At 40.4% G+C, this 21,385-nt stretch overlaps 1 protein-coding gene across 1 annotated transcript in view; it reads left to right on the top strand.

The window, feature by feature from the left end:
- The window catches only part of cftr (CF transmembrane conductance regulator), a 144,865-nt gene that overhangs the window by 104,148 nt on the left and 19,332 nt on the right, over positions 1-21,385 (top strand). The window contains exons 17-22 of the mRNA XM_078568011.1: positions 5,027-5,292; positions 7,264-7,343; positions 9,238-9,388; positions 15,609-15,836; positions 18,433-18,533; positions 20,072-20,308. Coding sequence (XP_078424137.1) covers positions 5,027-5,292; positions 7,264-7,343; positions 9,238-9,388; positions 15,609-15,836; positions 18,433-18,533; positions 20,072-20,308 — 1,063 coding nt within the window. The remainder of the gene's footprint in view (positions 1-5,026; positions 5,293-7,263; positions 7,344-9,237; positions 9,389-15,608; positions 15,837-18,432; positions 18,534-20,071; positions 20,309-21,385) is intronic.

The following is a 21,385-nucleotide window of genomic DNA, read 5'->3' as shown; positions in this document are numbered from 1 at the left end:
TTTGTTACAGGGACTGCCCCATGTTGTAGTTTATCTGGATGACGTTCTTATGACTGGACTCACAGAAAAGAACATTTGATGAACCTGGAGGAAATTCTAAAGTTTTTTTCGCAGGTTGCAGTGAGATTGAGAAAAGATAAGTGCACATTCCAGGCGAAAGAGGTAACTTACCTAGGTCACAATGTCGATTCACAAGGCCTACATCCACTTAAAGAAAAGGTGAAAGCAATTAAAGAATTCCAGAACTGAAGAATACAACCGAATTGAAATCATTCTTGGGCATGATTAACTACTATGGACGCTTCTTGCCTAACCTATTGACAGAACTGGCACCATTATATTGTTTGCTCAAGAAAAATCAGAGATGGTCATGGCAAACACCACCAGAAGAAGATTTCACAAAAGATAAAAAGTTGTTACAGTCATCTACACTTCTCGTACATTTTGATCCAGACAAAGAATTGATAATAACGTGTGATGAATCAGCTTATGGAGTGGGAGTGGTGCTTTCTCATCAAGTGCATGATGGATCAGAACGACCTATAGGTTATGCGTCAAGAACACTTATTACTGCAGAGAATAAGTACTCTCAAATTGAAAAAGAAGGCCTGGCAATCATTTTCGGTGTTAAAAAGTTTAATCAATTTGTGCAAGGTCGTCACTTTGCTATCATAACGGACCACAAGCCATCATTAGGGCTATTTGGGGAAGACAAGGCTATGCCCACTATAGCCTCGGCAAGAGTACAAAGGCGGGCGTTGAATTTGGCAGCGTATGAGTATACTTTTATTCATAGACTCAGAAGTCAAATTGTAAATGCAGATGCATTCAGTTGTTTACTCTTGAGATATAAGTTGAGGATGTTACAATTCCTCTAGAATACATCTTGTTATTAAACTTCCCGGACTCATTAGCGATATGTGCTAAACAAATTATAGGTTGGACGAACTGCGACCCAGTCTTATCCAAAGTGGGAAATCAAGTTCTTTCTGGTTGGGCACAAACGAGAATCTGATGAAATGAAACTGTATTTCCAGAAAAGATACGAGATAACCGTCCAAGGAGGTGTTTTATTGTGGGGAGCTCGTATAATTGTTCCTCTGAAAGGACGAAAACCATTGTTATCTGAGCTTCACAGTTCACATCCTGGAATTTCTAAAACGAAGACAATAGCATATAGCAACATGGTATTGTTTATGTGAAAACATTTCTACACCATCATTCTTCCAATGGACTCACTGAGAGAGTGGTTCAGACATTCAAACCTGGTATAAAGAAATTGTCTCGATATTCGATAGCGACTAAATTAGCACGATTTCTAATCCACTATCAAACCGCCCCTCATTCAACAACAGGTGTCACACCTGTGGAATTGTTGATGAAGCGCCATCTCCAATCAAGACTGAGCCTAGTTATGCCAAACTTGGGGGGAAGGTAGAAAGAAGGTAGGAAAATCAGAAAATGGGACATGATTGTCACAGTTGGAACAGAACATTTAATGTAGGAGAGAAAGTTTTTGTGAAAAATTTTAGAGAAGGACCAGCATGGCTGTTTGGTGAAATTAGCGCTGCTCTTTCCTACCATGTAAAAGTTGAGATCAAATAATAAGAAGACATGTGGAACACATTCGAAGTGGAGAAGCCAAATATCCAGAAGTGATTCCACCAGTTGTCGAGACTGAATCAACATTTCCTGTTGAAAGAACTCAACCAAGTACAAATGTATTGGATGGGCCGACTGTACCTGAAGGAGTCAAAGAAACAAATTTATAGGTACCTGCTGTAGAACCTGAAGTTCAGGTGACTTCAGTAAGGGAGACTCCAAAGCAAACTTCAGAAGCTGTAGAGTTGAGACATTCTTCATGCATAAGGAAACCCCCAGAGAGACTGACTTTGTAAATAATTGAACTGTCTAAATAACTTGATGTATTGAAAAATTGTAAAATGTATTTTTCAGTAAAGAGGGGGAGGGATGTAGTAACCTGCGATGTAATATACCTTTAAGACAAATATTGTAATGTAAGGTCACATGATCTTATTGTCCAATAGCAGAGTAGCGTGGGCTACCTCTATGTGAGAGAGTCTTGAGTTAGACACTGAAGAGTGAAGACAGAGTTTTATGTTGTGAGCACACAAGTATAGTTGTAGAGTTAGTTTGTAAATAAACAGCATGTGTTTATTCTAACAACTATCTCCGGATGTTCTCTGTCTCTGTACCGACTCAGTCACCCCGAACAAAGCGTGCAACCCTGACCCTTTAGCCACAGTAAACCAAGGGCACTGGATCCAACAGGTTTGCTTTCAGAGGATGAGTCAATAGGTTTGAAAAAAAGAACAGAGTTTGTCACAAGTCTTAAGCTGGATCCCAGTCTCCTACTTCCCCATTTCCTGCTCTCTCAGTACCTTTGAGGGAACCTACTTTTGTGTATGCATGATATTCAACTGAAGACAAGTGTTGAAAGGTTTGGCACATTGAAATTGCAAAAAGTACAGGGTTACCTATTTATCTGCATGACATAACTAATGGGTCTGATAATATAAACTTGTATTAAGCAGGTGGAATGATTTGTCATGGGGAAAGCATTGACAATGCTAGAGTAGGAACAGTGAAAGGAACTGCTGTGAATTGTACCCTACTCTATTAGAAGCTTTCCAAGTGTTATAAGACTGTGTATGGAAGGCAACTGCACATGTCAGCTGGGATATGTTGTCCCATCCATTGGTTGGAAAGTCAGGGGCTAGCCTGCCGCAGCCAGTCATGGGACCCCCAACCCCATTTTACATGCAGTAGGCAATTGACTACCTGCAGTCAGGGAACTTGACCCTTTAAGGGGCAAGGCTCTACGCCCAAGAGCTGCCAGCCAGTTGGATGGCTGGCAGCACTTCTGTCCTAGCAGCGCCAGAGGGAGCAGTGGCCACTGCTCGGACTGCAATCAGGCAGCAGCAGCAAGGATAGAAGGTGGCCCTGCAACTCAGGTAAATGGGGTTGGACTCACTGAGAAGGATCCTGGTGAAGGGGATGCATTTGTGAGGGCAGTGGGAGGTGCTACCAGGTGGCCCTCTGTGCCTCACTGGATGTCAGATCAGGAGGCACCCCACCAAAGCCGCAAGGAAACTGCCAGGCTACACCAGCAGAGGCCAGAATGTGATGGGCATGCCACCTCTCACCCTACCATCGGCTGCTTCGCCTGCCTCCCAATACTCTTCCTGGGGGCCCTGTGAAGTCCCAGCCATCATGTGCAATTGATACAGCAACATCCTGCATTTACATAGTGCCTTTAACACAGTGAAAAGACCCCAAGAAATTTCACAAGAGCATTATCAAACAGAATCTGACACCAAGCCACATAAGGAGATATTAGGGCAAAAGGGGGACACCAGGTAGGGGCAAAGTCATGGAGGGGTCTGAAAAAAAGCCGTTGGCAGACTTGGAGACAATGAAGATCAGCAAGTACAGGAGTGAGGGGTGAATAGGACTTTGTGAGTTAGGAAATAGACAGCCAAGTTTTGCATGGGCTCAAGTTTATGGAGTTTGTAAGTTAGGAGGCCAGCCATAAGAACACTGGAATAACTTTAATATAAGGTTTTGGTAGAGTTTCTTACTTTTGCAAAGTTCATGGGAAGGCTCATGGATGGCCTTCCCACCACCCCCCCACCCTGCCAATTGAGCCCCTTAAGTGGGCAATTAATGCTCACTTAAGGGTTTCACCTCGCTGCCACTGGTATTCATCCAACAGCTGGTAGGGGACTTGCTAGCTAGGAAACCCAAAAATAAATCCCTTTTGGGGTTGCTGGAGGCTTCTAAAGGAGTCTCTCATTCAAAGGTACTCAGTACCTGATTGACGGACCTAGCACTGGGGAGGGGGGCCCATTGAGAGCCACCCCCTGCCCTTGCTGCTTTCTCCCTCGTCCCTCGCAATGCCTACCCCGTGAGTCCCCTCTAGCCATCACTCACCTGTGGCTTGGGTACCTCAGCTATCCTGGGCCTTGGGGGGGTGCATAGCTGACATCTCCCACCACTCCCACTAGCACTGCCTGCAATCACAGCTGCCGGCCACTGATTGGCCTGCAGCCCTCGAGGGGTGGGATTTCCACCCTGGGGACCTTGGTCCCAGGAAAGGTCCACCCAGTTAATTATCTGATTGGCGCTTGTGGTAATCTGAGGTGTAATACACCTTTAAGAGAATGTGTACTGATTGACCACATGACTGTAAGACTGTAGCTGTGTAGCGTGGACTACCATGTTAATGTTAGTCTAGAGTAAGGCATGGTTGGAGAAGCACATATCATGTCAGTGCTCTGTTGTCTGTGTAAATAAATAGCATGTGCCTCATTTTATTTGGGCCCTGCGTCTGCAGTATATTGTAATCGACTCAACTGCCGACAGATAAACGTGCAACCGGTTCACAAGCAAAGTGACCCCATAGTAGAACATAACAACTTGTGGCAGGCCTCCCGAAAAGGCCAAGCCGGTAGGCAAAACCCCTGATGCCTACATTAAACTCTGTCCCTTGACTTTAAAAATATCACTTAAAAGATAAATTTTTATAGCTGTCTTTGTTCCCGAAATGGTAAAGCAGATGTTTACATTTCTGCACATGTACTGTATTTTTAGTAGTATTAATGTTTTTATTCCAGGGTACTATTGGACTTGCTTGCAATGTTGAATTACTAAGGAAATTTAAGAATGATCAGGAAATTCAGGAATGGTTGAAGCTCCTGTCACACTCTTTCATAACTTGCCTTTCACTCCTAATGCCTTAAGCAAATGTTAAAGGCTATATTCAAAGCTAGTGTAGTTTTAGCCATTTTTGACCACTAAATTGTATATATTTCATCATGACAATTTAGGCTGATTCAGTTCAAATGAATTCACCACTCTTGGGTTATACCCTCATCACAATTTCAGAATGAACACAGCAAAAGGTTGATAGGTTAAAAAAAAGGAGTTAGTGATATTCAGCAATCAATCTGTCAAGCAAAAAAGTACATCTTTCTCAGTTATTCTGTATGTTTGCTTGTTTCAGATTAGCAGAAGACACTGGCTCACAAACCAATGGCTCCTCAAAGGACCTCTCCCACCTTACTGTATTTTCTAAATTTATTACCAATGGCAGCTATTATTATATATTTTACATCTACGTGGGACTTGCAGACAGCTTCCTTGCACTCGGTGTTATTCGAGGACTGCCTCTGGTCCACACTCTTGTTACAGTCTCCAAGGACCTGCATCAACGAATGCTGCACTCAGTTCTCCAAGCACCCATGACTGTCTTCAACCAAATGAAAGCAGGTATTAATTTTGTGGAATAACTCATGTCTATAAGCATTAATTCCATTTTTGGAAGTAAAGTTTGGATTTTATTTGCCAGAATTTTGTTCAATGAAGTACGAACGTGAAGAAAGGTAGTCCTTCGATGAGAGCTATTTGTAATTCATGGAAATCTGACATTCAGACATGTGCGATACTTTGTTGAGAGAATAAAAGGCTAGCCCTTAATGTGTTTGGTAGCATGTTATTTTTACCACAGTGAGTGTCATTGTTTTAGTGTGCTGTTTTACCTGATACATGAAACATGCATCAGACATTTAAAATAATTTGTTTTATCTTACTGAATGAGGTTGGGTTTTAAGGAAAACTTCAGTGGAATCTACTGCACTGAAACTTTTAATTATCTTTGCTTCTTGTAGTATTTTTGTCATAGCTTTTAAATGAAGCAAGAATAGTCAAAAATTGCTTTGCCGTCAAATTTTAAGACTGTATCACTTGGATCCTTTGCTGTTGTTCTTCTCTAATTTTCATACAGGCCCCATAGGTTTCACTATGCTGGACTAGTGCAAATAGTTTCAAAATTAATAAAATAACATCAAAAGAAATTTGTGCCAGCAAATAGGATTAAAAATTGGACTTTCTCCTCTGCAAGAGGTTAACTTGACAATAAATTTAAGAAGCTGATTGATTTGATGGTTTGAATTTGATTATTAATTAGCTTTAGCCGTGCTTTATCTTCTACATTTACCACAAATCTACCAGGGTCTAGAGGGCAGAACGTAAGATAATGGACATGTAAATTAAACATAACATTTACAGCTAAATTAAGCTATTCGCAAGGCATAAGTGTCACATGTGTTGGCAAGTCTGCCTTTTATTTCTGTGGCCTTGAATTAAACTGAAAAGGAGTTAAAGTTGAAAGCTGTAGCAATTTAAAGCATTCTGGAGTGAATGTGCATTCAAAATCAGAATGCATAAATCTACATGTAACAAAAAACACATTATAGAATGACAACGTGGGGGACTTCTGTACTACAAATGATGCGTGTCTCTTATCTGACTTTGGTGAATTTGCAACTATAGTTGAATCTGACAAAGGCTACACAATTCAGTGATAAGCTGCACCTTTCTACAGATTTTTGTGACTTTGGAAGGAATGTCATTTGGACTTGAAGGATGGTGTGTTGCCAAATGATGCACTTTCACTTGAATCAGAAGGTTGTGAATTCAAGTCCCATTCCAAACATTAGTACATAATCTAGGCTGATATATTAGAGTAGTATTGAGGGAATATTGTATTGTTGGAGTTGCTGACTTTTCGATTAAATATTAAACACCCATCCTGTCTGCCTGCTCAGCTGGATGTTAAAGACCCTACGGCACTATTTGAAGAAGAGCTGGAACTCTCACAGTGTTCTGGGCAACATTTCTCCCTTAATTTAACAACACCAAAAATAGATTGTCTGGTCATTCATTCATTTGCGGCTTGCAAAACATTACTGTGCGCAAACTGGCTGCTTTTTTTGGCTAGATAATAATGTAGCTGCTGGGTCACCAATTTATCACCTGTCTTGCTTGTCTTGTCTTCCATCTGTCCTTGTTCCAAGGATTGGCTGCACTATGAAAAATCTTTCTTCATTGATTTCTATTCTGCACTGCCCTCCGCTGCAGTGAGGGCAGCAGTGAATATCATCTGTACAATAAACTTTCCATCGGCACACCCTATAATGCCAACACATTAGAAGTGGATTCATAAACATTTAGCTACATTGGAAGGGCTTGTGTTGATAATCCTTCCCTTGGTCAAGGTACTTTTCTTACCCTCTCAAATGTCTATTATTCTTTGATGGAATGTGTGCATAGGCATAATATTTAAAACAACCAGGATAAAACAGAGAAAAAACTGGTAACTTTCAAGGCAACAAAATAATTACTTTTGCTCAAATAAAGTTGTTTCAGATAATTCTTTATAGCTTTTTTTTTAAATTGCAGGCAGAATTCTAAATCGATTCATCAAAGATACTGCCATAATAGATGACATGTTGCCACTCACCGTCTTTGACTTCGTGCAGGTCAGCGAATTTAAGATGAACTTCTTTCTAATGTCTCATTAATTTCTGTGTGCCAAAAATTGGTTTTATATCTAGAACATGTATGAAGTTCTGGGCACAGTAGTTTTTATGGTTATGTTATTCCGCTAGAAATCCAGAGGTTTGGACTAACTATCCACAGAATGTGAGTTCAGGTCCCATCGTAATAATTTGAGAATTTGTATTCAGCTTAGAAAATATGAAATAAAAAATCTGGTATTAATAAAAGTGCCCATGAAGCTGCCAGATTGTCATAAAAAACATATGTGCATCATTAATGCCCTTTAGAAAGGAAACTTGCTGTCCTTACCTGGCCTGCCCTATAGTCATACATATAAATAAAAGCAAACTACTGCAGATACTGAAGATCTGAGTTTTTTTTAAAAAGTGCTGGAAAAACTCAGCAGGTCTGGCAGCATCTGTGAAGAGAGAAACAGGGTTAACATTTCGAGTCCAGTTGAAACTGGAGAGGCAGAAATGTGTTGGGTTTTATGCTGTTGAAACTAACTCTGTTAAGCTGTTAACACCTACTCTGGACCAATGCTGTCTTCATTTTATACTACCATTCCCACTCTCTTTCCTTTTGTTTCATGACATCTTTGTAATTTCATCTGCCCTGCCCTCTAGCCTATCCCTGACCTTCCCATTTTGCTCCACCTGATCTTCTCCTTTTCTCAACAATATAAAATCCATCACATTTCTGCCTCTTCAGTTTGAAGGAGAGTCATATTGTACCCAAAACATTAACTCTGTTTCTCTGTCCACAGATGCTGCCAGACCTTCTGAGCTTTTCCAGAACTTTTTGTTTTTATTTATATTTTCAATTCTTCAGCAATCTGGTTGACTGTTAATTGCCCTCTGAAGTGACCCAGCAAGCCACTCAGTTGTATTAAACCTGTACATAGAATAAAAAGAATCACCACATGGACAGCATTATGTTTAAGGGTTCTCTAAACTAAGCTACTGAGAAACCCATGCAAACCCACCCTCTTTGCCTGGTATGAAGTGCACACATTCTTCGTGTATCGAGGCAACCCATTTAACCTTAGTCCAGAAAGCTTTGGAAAAGAGAAAGGTCAGGTCACCAAAATACCCAATAATACCCCAGTTCTCTCAATGCCATACTTTGCATATCACTTGCCACTTTGTACTTTCAAGTAAGGAGAAAATTAATGAACACAGGAGAAGATGAGGAAGAATTAAAGATAGAGAAACAGTCAAGAAGAGAAAGAGAGACAGAAGCAGAAGAAGACAGAGAGAATCAACAACATGGAGAAATCAGGAGAAAGAGCGTGACCATATTCACTGACACAACATAAGCCTAGGCCACTTGAGGTTGACAAGTGATGAATAAGACTGAACTCACATTTCATCTGGGTATTTTGTTGAAAGCAAGGAGACTAGTGTATATCTGATGTTAGCACTTGGGGCATTACATGAAGTATTTATATGTTACATATTTATGAATGGGTGGATTCTGTTTTAGAATTCCTAAAGTAGAGTATATTAGGAGGACCTGTATGCACATGCAGCATCCTGGAGTGGGAGAATGAAAGTTTTATTCTGATGTCACTGATTTTCGATCTTAACAGAGCTATTATGAGCAGAACCTTCTCACAAGAGGAAGGTAGATATCAGACAGGGAGTGTTCAACAAATCAAACCTGGATCATCCTTTTGGAAAAGAGCAGTATTACCAGAGATATGGAAGCAGGCTATTCATTCTACTTCTTGGACACTGGAGCATAATCTCTGGTGAACACCAAAGTGGGAAAGCTAGGGACATTCTGACTCTTTGGCTCTTATTATTTGTACAAGGTGTATAGTTTTGATTGATAAATTGCTAGAGGTTTAATGGTTTTGCATTCCATTTACAGTTGATACTGATTGTTGTGGGGGCCATCTGTGTGGTATCTGTGCTACAACCCTACACTCTATTGGCTGCAATTCCAGTGGCAGTTATTTTCATCATGTTGAGGGCCTACTTTCTGCGCACGTCACAGCAGCTCAAGCAACTGGAGTCTGAAGGTAAGCACATATAGAGCAGATACAAACCTCTCATTAAGAAATATTCTGCAGTGAAAATGAAAATAATATGAAACAAAATCATGGATGGAGCCTGTCTCTTTTCGGACTCCAGAGTACAGACTCAAATCCAGGCACTCTTGGCTATTAGGTGAGAAACAAGGCTATTTTTCAGTGGTTTGTCTTTATAATCAGTAGAATCACCATGGGAGCCATACAATTAACTGGGAGATTTGTAAACTTAGTTCTGTATAATTTACCTGTGCTCTGACTCTTGAAAAAACAGCTAGAAGATCCGCTCTACAGGGTCTTATATCCATTCCTTATTGTTGTAAAGATATGTTTAGTGTCTCACTAAGAGTTCTGGAGACTTGTATAATTAAATATAAACCATTTATTGTTAACCCATAACTATGTATATATCTCAGGTACTGACATGCATGGGTGCTGCCTCCATGCTGGGTCCTTCCAGACTTTACTCCACAGCCTACTATCATGTGGCCCTATACATCATATCGTGGACGGTACTATTCTCCAGTCCCACAATAATCCCTGCTCTGCCTAACACCTTTATACCACAGTGGCATGCTGCTACCCCTTAAAAGCAGATACAACATCCCCCTTTTTCTAAAAAAAATCCCTCCCTTCCAATGAAGTATAACTATCTACAATACTTTACTTGCTACCCCTTCTCCCCCACTCAAGTCTCTGACTTTATAAATTCAGATGGTGTTGAGGCTTGACAATTCTTCCACATCTTGATCTGTCATGTTTAGAGGAATAGTAGTCTCAGTTGCTTTGGGTTGACTTTGCTGTGTTTCCAGTACTTGATTGTCTCCATTTGATTTGCTTTATGTGCTCCTTTGAGGTGCGTTTCTCTTTATCGACTGCCCATCTGCTTTGTTCAGACACCATGTGTTTGTCCCGTTCCTTCTGAAGAGAATGTGCACTTCATTCATTCCTAGAGTGGACTTGGAATTTCTTTATCTGTGGGGTCCACCGTGTTCTAGCTGGCCGTTGACGTTTCACCAAAGGAACCTTTCTTTACACTTGTTGCACAATTTCAACCAAATATTTGTTACTCTCTTATTTTCCAATCCTTTTGCAAGCTTTCGAATCTTTTCATTCAGCTCAGCAACCACTCTGGTGAGTTCAGTTGTCTTTGTTTCAGAGTTATCTGTGAGATCCTTATACACACTTAACACCTTCACCTGGGCATTCAGTTCCTTTTGGAGTCCTTCTTCCGTAGTCACTGACTGCTCCTTAGATTCTTCCAATTCACTTGCTAGATCATCAATCTGTTTCTTGGAATTTTCTTTTTCTGCTTTTAAAGTCTGGATTTGCTCTTCCATACTGCTCATTTCATCTTTCATATTCTTCAAATTGGATCGATATTCAAGCATTTCATTGCTCTTTTCATGATGAAGTTCCAATATTTCATCAAACTCATTTCCGTACGCGAAAGTTGGTTCTCTACAATGACCAGTTTTTCCTTAGCAGAGCCTGATTCATGTGTGCTATCCTTCGAGGTCACATTATTTCACTTTACTCCTGCTAATTCTTTCTGAGACTCCTCACACTGCTTTGTGAGAACTTCTACTTTTCCTTGCAACTGTTCACCTTTTTCTTGACATTCTAGGTTCTTGATTTTCATTTCAGCCATATCATTTTTCAATAACTTAGTGGTTCTCGGTATGTTTGAGGCATCCAGTGATTCTTCTTCTAGTTCCATGAGCTTCAGCATCAGGTTTACATTTTCCCATCTTATTTGTATCTTTTCTTTCTCTTCCTGCAGCAGAGCTTTGTCCTTGTCCTTCATTTTGGTTTTACTGTTGGCCAGGTCTGCCTCTGCTGAAGTCTTAATTTGTTTCAGTTCTGTAATCATGCTTCTCATGGCCTCATTATCAGCTTGCAGCTTGGAAAGTTCTACAGCTTTTCCTTTCAATGCCTCCTTTTCCATTCAGCTGGTTCTTCAGTTCTTCAGTCTCTTTCTTGTACCTTTTGGCTTCCTCCTGGAATACTGAACATTGCTGAGTCTTCTCTGCCAACTGGTCCTTCAGTTTTTTCAGAGTGGCGTTAATTTATTTTGCTTCTCTTTGTAATTTTCTAGAGGAGCAAACTCTGACCAAAGGGATCTTTTAAAATGTGAAGATCCTTCAACAGGTTTTCCTTTTTTTTGTGAAGCTCGATTGCTTCGTCTTGAGTTTTCTTGTAATTCGGCAGCATATCCTCAAGTTTCTTCTACTGTTCTTACATTCTGCTATTTAAGATAGTCTTCATTTCTTCATTCTGCTGAAGGGTTACGTACTCTTTTTGCATTTGATCTGGAAGGACAATAAGTTGTTCTTTCAACTGTTTATTTTTTCGGTGACCTTTTGTCAACTCACACTATGCTTTAGTGCATTGATTTGTTGCTACTGATAGTTCTAATGCAGCTTTTTCTGAAGTAGTATTCAACACCCTTTTTAGCTCCCCAGGTTTTCCCATGGCTACACGTTGATTCTTCAAAGAGTCTTTCAGGGTTACAACTTCTTTGAGTGCCTTTTCTATCTGCTTTTGTGCCTGGCTGTTGTACATTTGGTTGAATTTTCTCAACTCTTGCTTCTATTTGCCAACTGTGGAATTGAGGGTCATTTTTTACTCCTGGTACATTTGTGTCATCTCTGAAATACGTTTGTTCAAATCTCAAACAGCTTGCTTAAGTGAAGACTTCAGCTTACCGTGCATTTTCAAAGGTATATACTCAGCTTGAATCTTGGCTCTTCAAATCTTCCAGTTCAGCTTTGAAGGGAGCATTTTCCTGTGGAGTAGCTTTACTCTCTTTTTGCAGGTTTTGTTTCTTTTGGGTTACCTTAGATAGTTTTCCTTCATTCACAGCCATCTGCTCACTCCACATAGCATTTTGGGTATTTTTAAGTCTTTTGGCTGTTTCTCAGCCTTTTCTTTCTTCTGCACTAAACTCTTCAGCTTGTGCACTTCATTGTACTGACATAGTCTGCGACCATCTTGTGGTTTGCTTGAGTATCATCTCCCTTGCTCTGGGGTCTCCTGTGTCTCTCACTCTGGGGTTTTCTGTTTCCCTTGCTTTGGGGTCTTCTGCCTCCCTCGCTCTGAGATCTTCCATGGCCTGGGGTCACCTTACCCCTTCAGTGCTTTGTTGGAGGTGTTCTAGACCTTTTAAGGTCTGTTCTTTCCACATATACCAAACAAGTAGAGAAACTCATTAACTTGTACTTCTTCTAATTTCTTACTTAATCCTATATACTCTTGTAATCTAAAAAATTTCTTCTTCAAGACTCTTAATATTGGGTCTGGTTTAGCCTTTGCTATAGCCAAAATGGGTCTGGTGGTTTTAATTTTCTCTCCATAGCTGTTTTTAATATTTTTTTGTAGCTACTGCTTAAAATGTCATTGCCCTTTTAAGAATATCTGTGCAGGAACTGGTTTTTTATCTCTTTTCAAGATGACTCTGCAACTATTATTTTTTTTTCTCAGAACTTACCGTACCTTGTCAGGTTTGGTGGGCTCCTGCTTCAATCCCAGGCCTTTTTTAAAAAAAATTCTGTGCAGCACAAGAAAAAGCTTATAAAACTGCAGCAATTTGCTCCTCCAAGCTGTGAAAATCACTTTTCAGGGTGATTCTTACCCTTTTTTCCCCCTGCTATTTTAAAAAAAACTTCCCTTTTTTAACTTCAATCCAGCTCGGCCACCTCGTGTTATGGTGCCGGCTGTAGACCCCTCTGCTGCAGCTCTCCCTCAGCTGCCCTCTGGATGTGCTGATCCTGAGACCACCGTTTATCTTAAAAGGTAAGTTCAGCTCTTTTTTTGTATTTTGCTCACCCTTCTTCTGAACTGGTTATGCCTCTTGGACTCTGCCTTCATTCATGTCTGCTCTTCATCTACACAGTGGATTGCTCTTTACAGTGGATTCTTCTTGTTTCACCTTTTTTTCCTTTTTAAAAAAATTTGCTCAGCCATTTTTTAATGATCAGGCCAGTTTCCTTGACTCTGCCTTTTTTTGATCATGTCTGGCCATGGACCTCCATGTGCTCTGGTGGAGCCCTTCAGTCTCCACGTCTGTAATGGAGCTTTTTATTTAGGCAATCTCCAACTGTGTCCTCAATTTCTTTTTATGTGATCTCCAACTGTGTCTTCAATTTAGGCACTCTATACTCAGGTCAGGCTTCAGTTCCTTTATTACTTCATGCTTTGAGAATCTGGATTTCTTCTCCAACTGCTTTGAGACTTTAGGGTCCATCCTTCATGCCTACCATGTTGTGAAGGCTCATTTAGTGTCACTAAGAGATCTGGATACTTGTATGTTTAAACATAAACCATTTATTGTTGATCCATAACTGTGAAAATGTTCCAGATACTGACATGCATGGGTGCTGCCTCCAACCTGGGCCCTTCTGGACTTTACGCCACAGTCCACTATCATGTGACTCTATACATCATATTGTGGATGACATTCCAGTCCCACATTAACCCTTGCTCTGCCTAACACCTTTATACTACAATGGCATGCTGCTACCCCTTAAAGGCAGATAAAACACTTATAATGCTAATATTTTATTCTGTGGTAATATTCTGAGTATATTATCTGAAAAAGGTGTTCTGTTAGTACTCCATTAATTTTCTGTGTAGTTTTTTTTTAACAACAAAATCACCCAATAATCAATTTTACATTTTAACAGACATTTAAACAGGTGAGAACATATTGTATTGCTTATCCTATTCACCCTAATCTCTTCTACAATCAATTCTCTATATTTGGGACTTGCAATGTCCAGACACAATGAAAATACTGCAAGCTGAGATAACCCATTTTATAACCACCAGAGAGGGAGGAGGTTTTTTTCTCATCAGCCTGTGTAGCCTATTCCACTGGACAATCCTAATCACCTTTAAAAGTTTCCATATTTACTATATATACATACATATATTTCTAATAATTCTGCTACTTTTTTTCCAGCTGGCACACTTCACATTTAAGGTACCCTATCCCCCACACTCAATGATATTAATTGTTTGTCAGACGCGGGTGAGTCTCTTTGTGGCTTTCAGTAGATCAGCAGTGCATAAATAGTGCAGGAAATTATTTTGGCAGGAAAATCAGGCAGAAGCTATGAAAATGCTTCCCTGAACTCCCTTGTGCTTTATGAACATTTCCATGATCTACCCGTTGAGTTCTAGCTGATATTATTTGCATATATCAAAATGAATGCCAGTGGCAGCTTCTAGATATAGTGCAAGATGCCAAGTTCGAGTCCTTAATCATGGTGCACTATGATGGGTTGGTTATCCAAGTTTTGATTTAAGACGGGATGAACTAAAAGGAAGAGAGCTCAGTCTAGGAAAGGAATAAGAGAAAGATGGTCCTTTGTTTTATCTGACCTGTCCTGGTGAGGTTATTTATTTTCCTCAGCACTGGTCTGCAGTTCATTGTCAGAGATACCTCTGCAGATATGTGGGAACGCCATCACCTCCATGTTCCCCTCCAAGTCATACACCCACCCTGACTCGGACATACATCACCATTCCTTCATTATTGCTAGGTCAAATTCCTCAAACTCCCTACTTGTGAGAGTACCTTCACAAATGGACTGCAGCACCACATTCTCAACAAAAACTAAGAATAGGCAATATATGTCAACCTTTCTAGTGACTTCCATATTCAGAGAATAAAATAGAATTAAAATGTCATATTTACTCAAGGAGGACTTGAAAGTCTGCATTAGAAAAATTCTGTGTTCTTTTGTATCTGGATACCACATCCTGATGCCTCTGATATAGCTAACTATATCAGAGGCTCCTGCTTGAGGCATTTTTGAAAAGTATGATAAAAATATCAATGAGAAATTATCTAAGCGCCAATTGAGTGAGCCAAACAATGCTTCTTACTTATCTGGTTATTCCACAGTCTGGTGCTGAGATGTGCAGCTTGAGATGCCTTTTTAAAAGGCTGTTTTTGAATATATTTGAACAGTGTACATGCATTTTATATGAGATTTACGTCAATGATTCCTCCAGTGATAATGCAAGTGAGTTGACCCTGTAAAGTATGTAAGTACCTCTGCTGATTGCCAGTGGGTGCAAAAGAAATGTTAATAGTATAATTGCAATGTACCATGTGGAAATTCTCCCCCATAGTCTTGGCATTAATCCACCATTGGAGGCTGTGCTAATAACAATATCTGTATTTACATCTGTTTTGTTACAGCTCGCAGCCCTATTTTCAGCCATCTCATCACATCCTTGAGAGGACTGTGGACAGTAAGAGCATTTGGACGACAATCTTACTTTGAAACACTTTTTCACAAGGCTCTGAACCTTCACACTGCAAACTGGTTTCTCTACCTCTCAACACTGCGTTGGTTCCAGATGAGGATTGATATTATATTTGTCCTCTTCTTTATTGCAATTACTTTTATCTCCATAGCAACACACAGTAAGTTGAGATAAAAAGAAAACATGCAGCACATCCATCAACACCAAAGAGTAATGGTTGGTTAATGTTTCATGTGTGGGCCTTTCATCAGAAGCCCTTGTGACCAAGCTTAATTGATGTAATTTTTCTTTATAATTCTTGTATAATTGAAGCACTGACTGAATGTTAAATAATGTAGGTGGGATATAATATCTGGAAGAGGCCCTTAACTCTTCTTAGCCCTTAAATTCCTTACCTCAACCTTTTTAAATAATGTATACATACCAGTCAATATTGGCCTCAAAGGTCCAGAGGGTAGCACATCTTTGTACTGAGAGCACCCTTTGTCACCTGCCCTCTGACCCTCCAAAATTCATGGGGTATTATGTCTTTAGCAAGCTCATGCTAATGTGACTGAAAAGCTCAGTTGAAGAGTCCCAAAGCTGGAAGAGTCCATCCCCTCAAAAACAGCTTGCAGCTAACCCTGTGCTCCCCATTATAAAGTAATCACCATTAAATCATTTTAATCTTTGAGGTCCAGGTCATGATCATGGAGGATGGCCCTACATTAATCCATTGGTTGCCCAGTAGCATCAACCAAATTCCAAAAATAATTCCATGGAATTTGCAGTCCCCACCCTACCCTATTTTCCTTATGGTGATGCCCTTAGAATAGTTATGGTGGCTCAACCCCCAATAAGCCTTCCTGAAAACTTGGGCTCAAAGCTGAGTCCAAGCCCAGTTTCTGGCCATGTCAGTGAAATCTCAACGAACTTATGGTCACCCATTTTCAGGAACATTAACCTAAGTCATTTCTCTTAAAATTTAATGTGTATAACATACTGGTAAATAGATAGGTACTACCTGAAATTTTTGCACCATATTTTGTGCCTATTTATATAATTTTCTTGCCTAAAATGACTATTTCAGTAAAGTGATGGAAGGGGAGTTCAACAGTGCTATCAAGCGGCACTTGCTTAGCAATAACCTGCTCACTGATGCTCATTTTGGGTTCCACCTGGGCCACTCATTACAGCCTTGGTTCAAACTTGGACAAAAGAACTGAACTCCAGAGGTAAGATGAGAGTGACTGCCCTTGACATCAAGGCTGCATTTGACTGAGTATGGCATCAAGGAGCCATAGAAAACTGGAGTCAATGGGAATCAGGGGGAATACTCTCTGCTGGTTGGAGTCATGCCTAGGACAATGGAAGATGGTTATGGTTGTTGGAGGTCAAACATCTCAGTTCCAGGACATCACTGCAGGAGTTCCCTCAGGTAGTGTCCTAGGCCCAACCATCTTCAGCTGCCTCATCAATGACCTTCCTTCCATCATAAGGTCAGAAGTGGGGAAGTTCACTGATGATTGCATAATGTTCTGCACCATTCACAACTTCTCAGATACTGAAGCAGTCCATGTCCAAATGCAACAAAACCTGGACAACATACAAGCTTGGGCTGACAAGTGGCAAGTTACATTTGCACCACACAAGTGCCAGACAATGACCATCTCCAACAAGAGTGAATCGAACCATCACCCCTTGACATTCAATGGCATTACCATCACTGAATCCCCCACTATCAACATCCTGGGGGTTGCCATTGACCAGAAACTGAACTGGACTAGCCATATAAATACTGTTGCTACAAGAGCAGATCAGAGGCTAGGAATCCTGCAACAAGTAACTCACCTCCTGACTCCCCAAAGTCTGACCACAAGGCACAAGTCAGGAGTGTGATGGAATACTCTCCCCTTGCCTGGATGAGTGCAGCTCCAACAACACTCAAGAAGCTTGATACCATCCAGGACAAAGCAGCCCGCTTGATTGGCAGCCCATCCATAAAATTCACTCCCTCCACCACCGACGCACAATAGCAGCAGTGTGTACCACCTACAAGATGCACTGCAGAAACACACCGAGTCTCCTTAGACAGCGCCTTCCAAACCCACAACCACTACCATCTAGAAGGACAAGGCCAGCAGATACACGGGAACACCACCACCTGGAAGTTCCCCTCAAAGCCACTCACCACCCTGACGTGGAAATATAATCTCCGTTCCTTCACTGTCGCTGGGTCAAAATCCTGGAACTCCCTCCCTTACAGCGCTGTGGGTGTACCTACACCACAGGGACTGCAACAGTTCAAGAAGGCAGCTCACCACCACCTTCTCAAGCGCAACTAGGAATGGGCAATAAATGCTGGCCTAGCCAGCGAAGCCCACATCACTTGAATGAATATGAAAAAATTCAGACTGTTATGCTTACCTTCATATGTAAATAAGAGTTGGATGTGGCTGGTTCAATAAATATTGAAACAAGGCTTTAACAATAACTTACTTTTCGTGTATAGAATGATACTTAGAATGATGCAGCACAGAAAGAGGTCGTTTGGCCCACCTTGCCTAAAGCACATTTAACATGGTTCAACATCCTGAGGCAAAAGTGTATTCAGACAAAAAGACAGTCCAAACAAGGACATATTAGAAGGGGTGACTAAAAGATTAGTCAACATAATAGATTGAAGCTAGGTCTTAAAGGAAGGGATAGGCTTAGAGGTGGTGAGGTTTAGGGAATTCCAGAGTTTTATGAATTTACGAATCAATTGTTTTCTTTAGATGTCGGGGAAGGAAAAGTTGGAATTATCCTCACCTTAGCCATGAACATCACAAGCACTCTGCAGTGGGCTGTCAATTCAAGCATAGACGTGGATAGTCTGGTAAAGAATATTCAGAATATGCTTTTGTTTTTGGATATGTTTAATGATTCATGAAGTCATATTGTAATTTAATGCACTGGTCAAATGATGCTATAATGAGCCATTGGCAAGGTTATGTTGAAAGACTCGTTTCCTGCTGAAAATCTAAAATGCCTGTGAAAACACAGCAAAAACACATGTTCAGTAGTCCTACTTTTAGGTAAAAATTAGCAACATTATAGATGTCAAGCAAGGCCTGGTACCTCTCCACATGGAGAGAAAAATCATAGAAAGTCATAACATTGCGCACATCCAAGTAACTGGTTGTAGAAACACAGAAAAATAGAAGAAGTAGGTCATTTGGCCCTTCGAGCCTGCTCCGCTATTCTACATGGTCATGGCTGATCCTCTATCTCAATGCCGTACTCCTGCACTCTCCCCATGCCTCTTCACGCTTTTAGCGTCCAGAAATCTGTTTCCTTCTTAAATATATTCAGTGACTTGGCCTCCACAGCCTTCTGCGGTAGAGAATTCCATAGGTTCACCACTCTCTGAGTGAAGAAGCTTCTCCTCGTCACAGTCCTAAATGGTCTACACCATATCCTGAAGCTGTGACCCCTTGTTCCAGACTCCCCAGCCGGAGGAAATATCCTCCCTGCATCCAGTCTGTCCATCCCTGTCAGAATTTTATATGTTTCAATGAGATCTCCTCTCATTCTTATAAACTCGTGAATAGAGGCCTAGTTGGCCCAATCTCTCCTCATACAATAATCCTGCCATCCCAGGAATCAGTCTGGCGAACCTTTCTGCACTCCCTCTATGGCGAGTATATCCTTTCTTAGGTAAGGAGACCAAAACTGCACCCAATACTCCAAGTGTGGTCTCACCAAGGCCCTGTATAGCTGCAGTAAGACTTCCTTGCTCCTGATAGATATTGGGGAATACCTGAGTGAAGATCACCCATACACCTTCCCAGCAGACAAAATGGAAAAAAGAAGAAAAGTACCTTTTGAATTTTAAAGAGGGCATCAAACTATGAAAAAAAATGGTCAAATCCTGAGGAATATGATTTTACAATGGGCTGATTTTACAAAGTCTGTTATCTATTATGTGAAGCCAGGGAGATGACCAACAATTATACAAAATAATCATATTGAGCTGCTCTTGATGAATGTCAGCTGTACATTGATTGGCATTGATGATACCATTTGTAATAAAAACATTTTCAGTTGACTTATGACCATGTATGTTACGGGTTCTATCTGAGAGGTTCAAAGTCAAGAACTTCCAGCCTTTACAAGTCACCATGATTCAATATTGTCAAATGGTTCTTAAGAACTGATCACTTCGACCCCCAAGTTGAATTATACCTCCCATTGCATACCTGTTTATAGTACTTTACAGCAAATTACTTACAAACTCAAAAAATAAAATTTGCTGAATAATTGAATTTGGTGAATTTTTTACAAACTTAAACAATGGTCAATCATAATTGAGGACCAATGGAATCTTTAAGCTTGTACATTTATATTGACCCTTAAAAATGTTCTTCCCTTCAGATGAGGTCTGTAAGTCGTGTTTTTAAATATGTTGACATACCCCCGGAAGGATTTGAAACCAAGGACCAAAATAATCTCAACAACCCCTCGGATGTGCTTGTAATTGAAAACAAGTACCTCACCAATGAATGGCCATCTGGAGGCCAAATGATGGTGAATAACCTCACAGCCAAGTATACCAATGATGGGCGCCCAGTGCTGCAGAACCTTTCCTTCTCTGTAAATGCAGGACAACGGGTAAGGAGTAAATACATCCATTACAATGCAAGAATTATCTCTTAAACCAATGTTCTTTCATGGCATTATAGAATCATAGAATAAAGAATTAAGCCATTCAGCCCATAGTACCTGGCTGGCTCTTTGAAAGAGCAGTCATGCTCAGAAACACGTCCCACTTTTTATCCATATCCCTCAAAGTTTTTCATCCTCAAGTACTGTCGCTTTTTAAATTATTTATGGAATCAACTTCCATCACATTTTCAGGTACAAAATGTACACCACTGAGTGAGAAACACTCTTCTCATCTTCTCTCTAGCTCCTTTGCCAATAATTTTGAAACTATGGCCCACTTGCCAAAGGAAATAAGTTTTTTTCCTATCTACCCTATCTAAACCTCTCATCATCTTGTACACTTCAATTAGATAACCTCTTAACCTTCTTTGCTCCCAGGAGAACTGTCCTAACTTTTTCAACCCTTCCCCATAACTGAAGTCCCTCATCCCTGGTAAACCTCCTCTGTACCTTTTCTAGGGCCTTTAAATCTTTCCTGAAGTGTGATGTCCAGAATTGTCCACAATATTATAGCTGAGGCCTAAACAGTGATTTATAGAGTTCTAACATGATATCTTTGCTTTCATATTCCATTCCTCAATTTATAAACACTAGTAACCCATATACTTTTTTATCCCCCTTATCAACTTGTGGTACCATCTTTAAAAATTTTTATATATGGACACCAATGTTTCTCTGCTTATCTATGCTTTTCAAAATCATGCCATTTTTGTATACTCTTTCAACATTAATCCTCCCAAAGTAAATCACTTCACACTTCTCTGTATTCTCCATCTGCCATGCTTCTACCCGTTTCACCATCCCATCTGTGTCATCCTGGAGCCTATAACTACCCTCAGCACCAAGTTTCATATAATCTGCAAACTTTATCATGCTGATCCATACAACTGAGTCTAAGTTCTTTACAAAAATTGCAAAGCATAATTGACTCAAAACTGACCCTAGGGAACACCACTGGCAAATCTCCTCCCAGTATCGAGAATATCCAACACTCAATACCCTTTTCTTTGTGTCACTGAGCCA

This window comes from Cetorhinus maximus, chromosome 22 (assembly GCF_964194155.1).
Source record: "Cetorhinus maximus chromosome 22, sCetMax3.hap1.1, whole genome shotgun sequence".
Lineage (NCBI taxonomy): Eukaryota > Metazoa > Chordata > Chondrichthyes > Lamniformes > Cetorhinidae > Cetorhinus > Cetorhinus maximus.
Note: the sequence above shows the minus strand (reverse complement) of the source record. Positions and strands in the feature narration are given on the sequence as shown.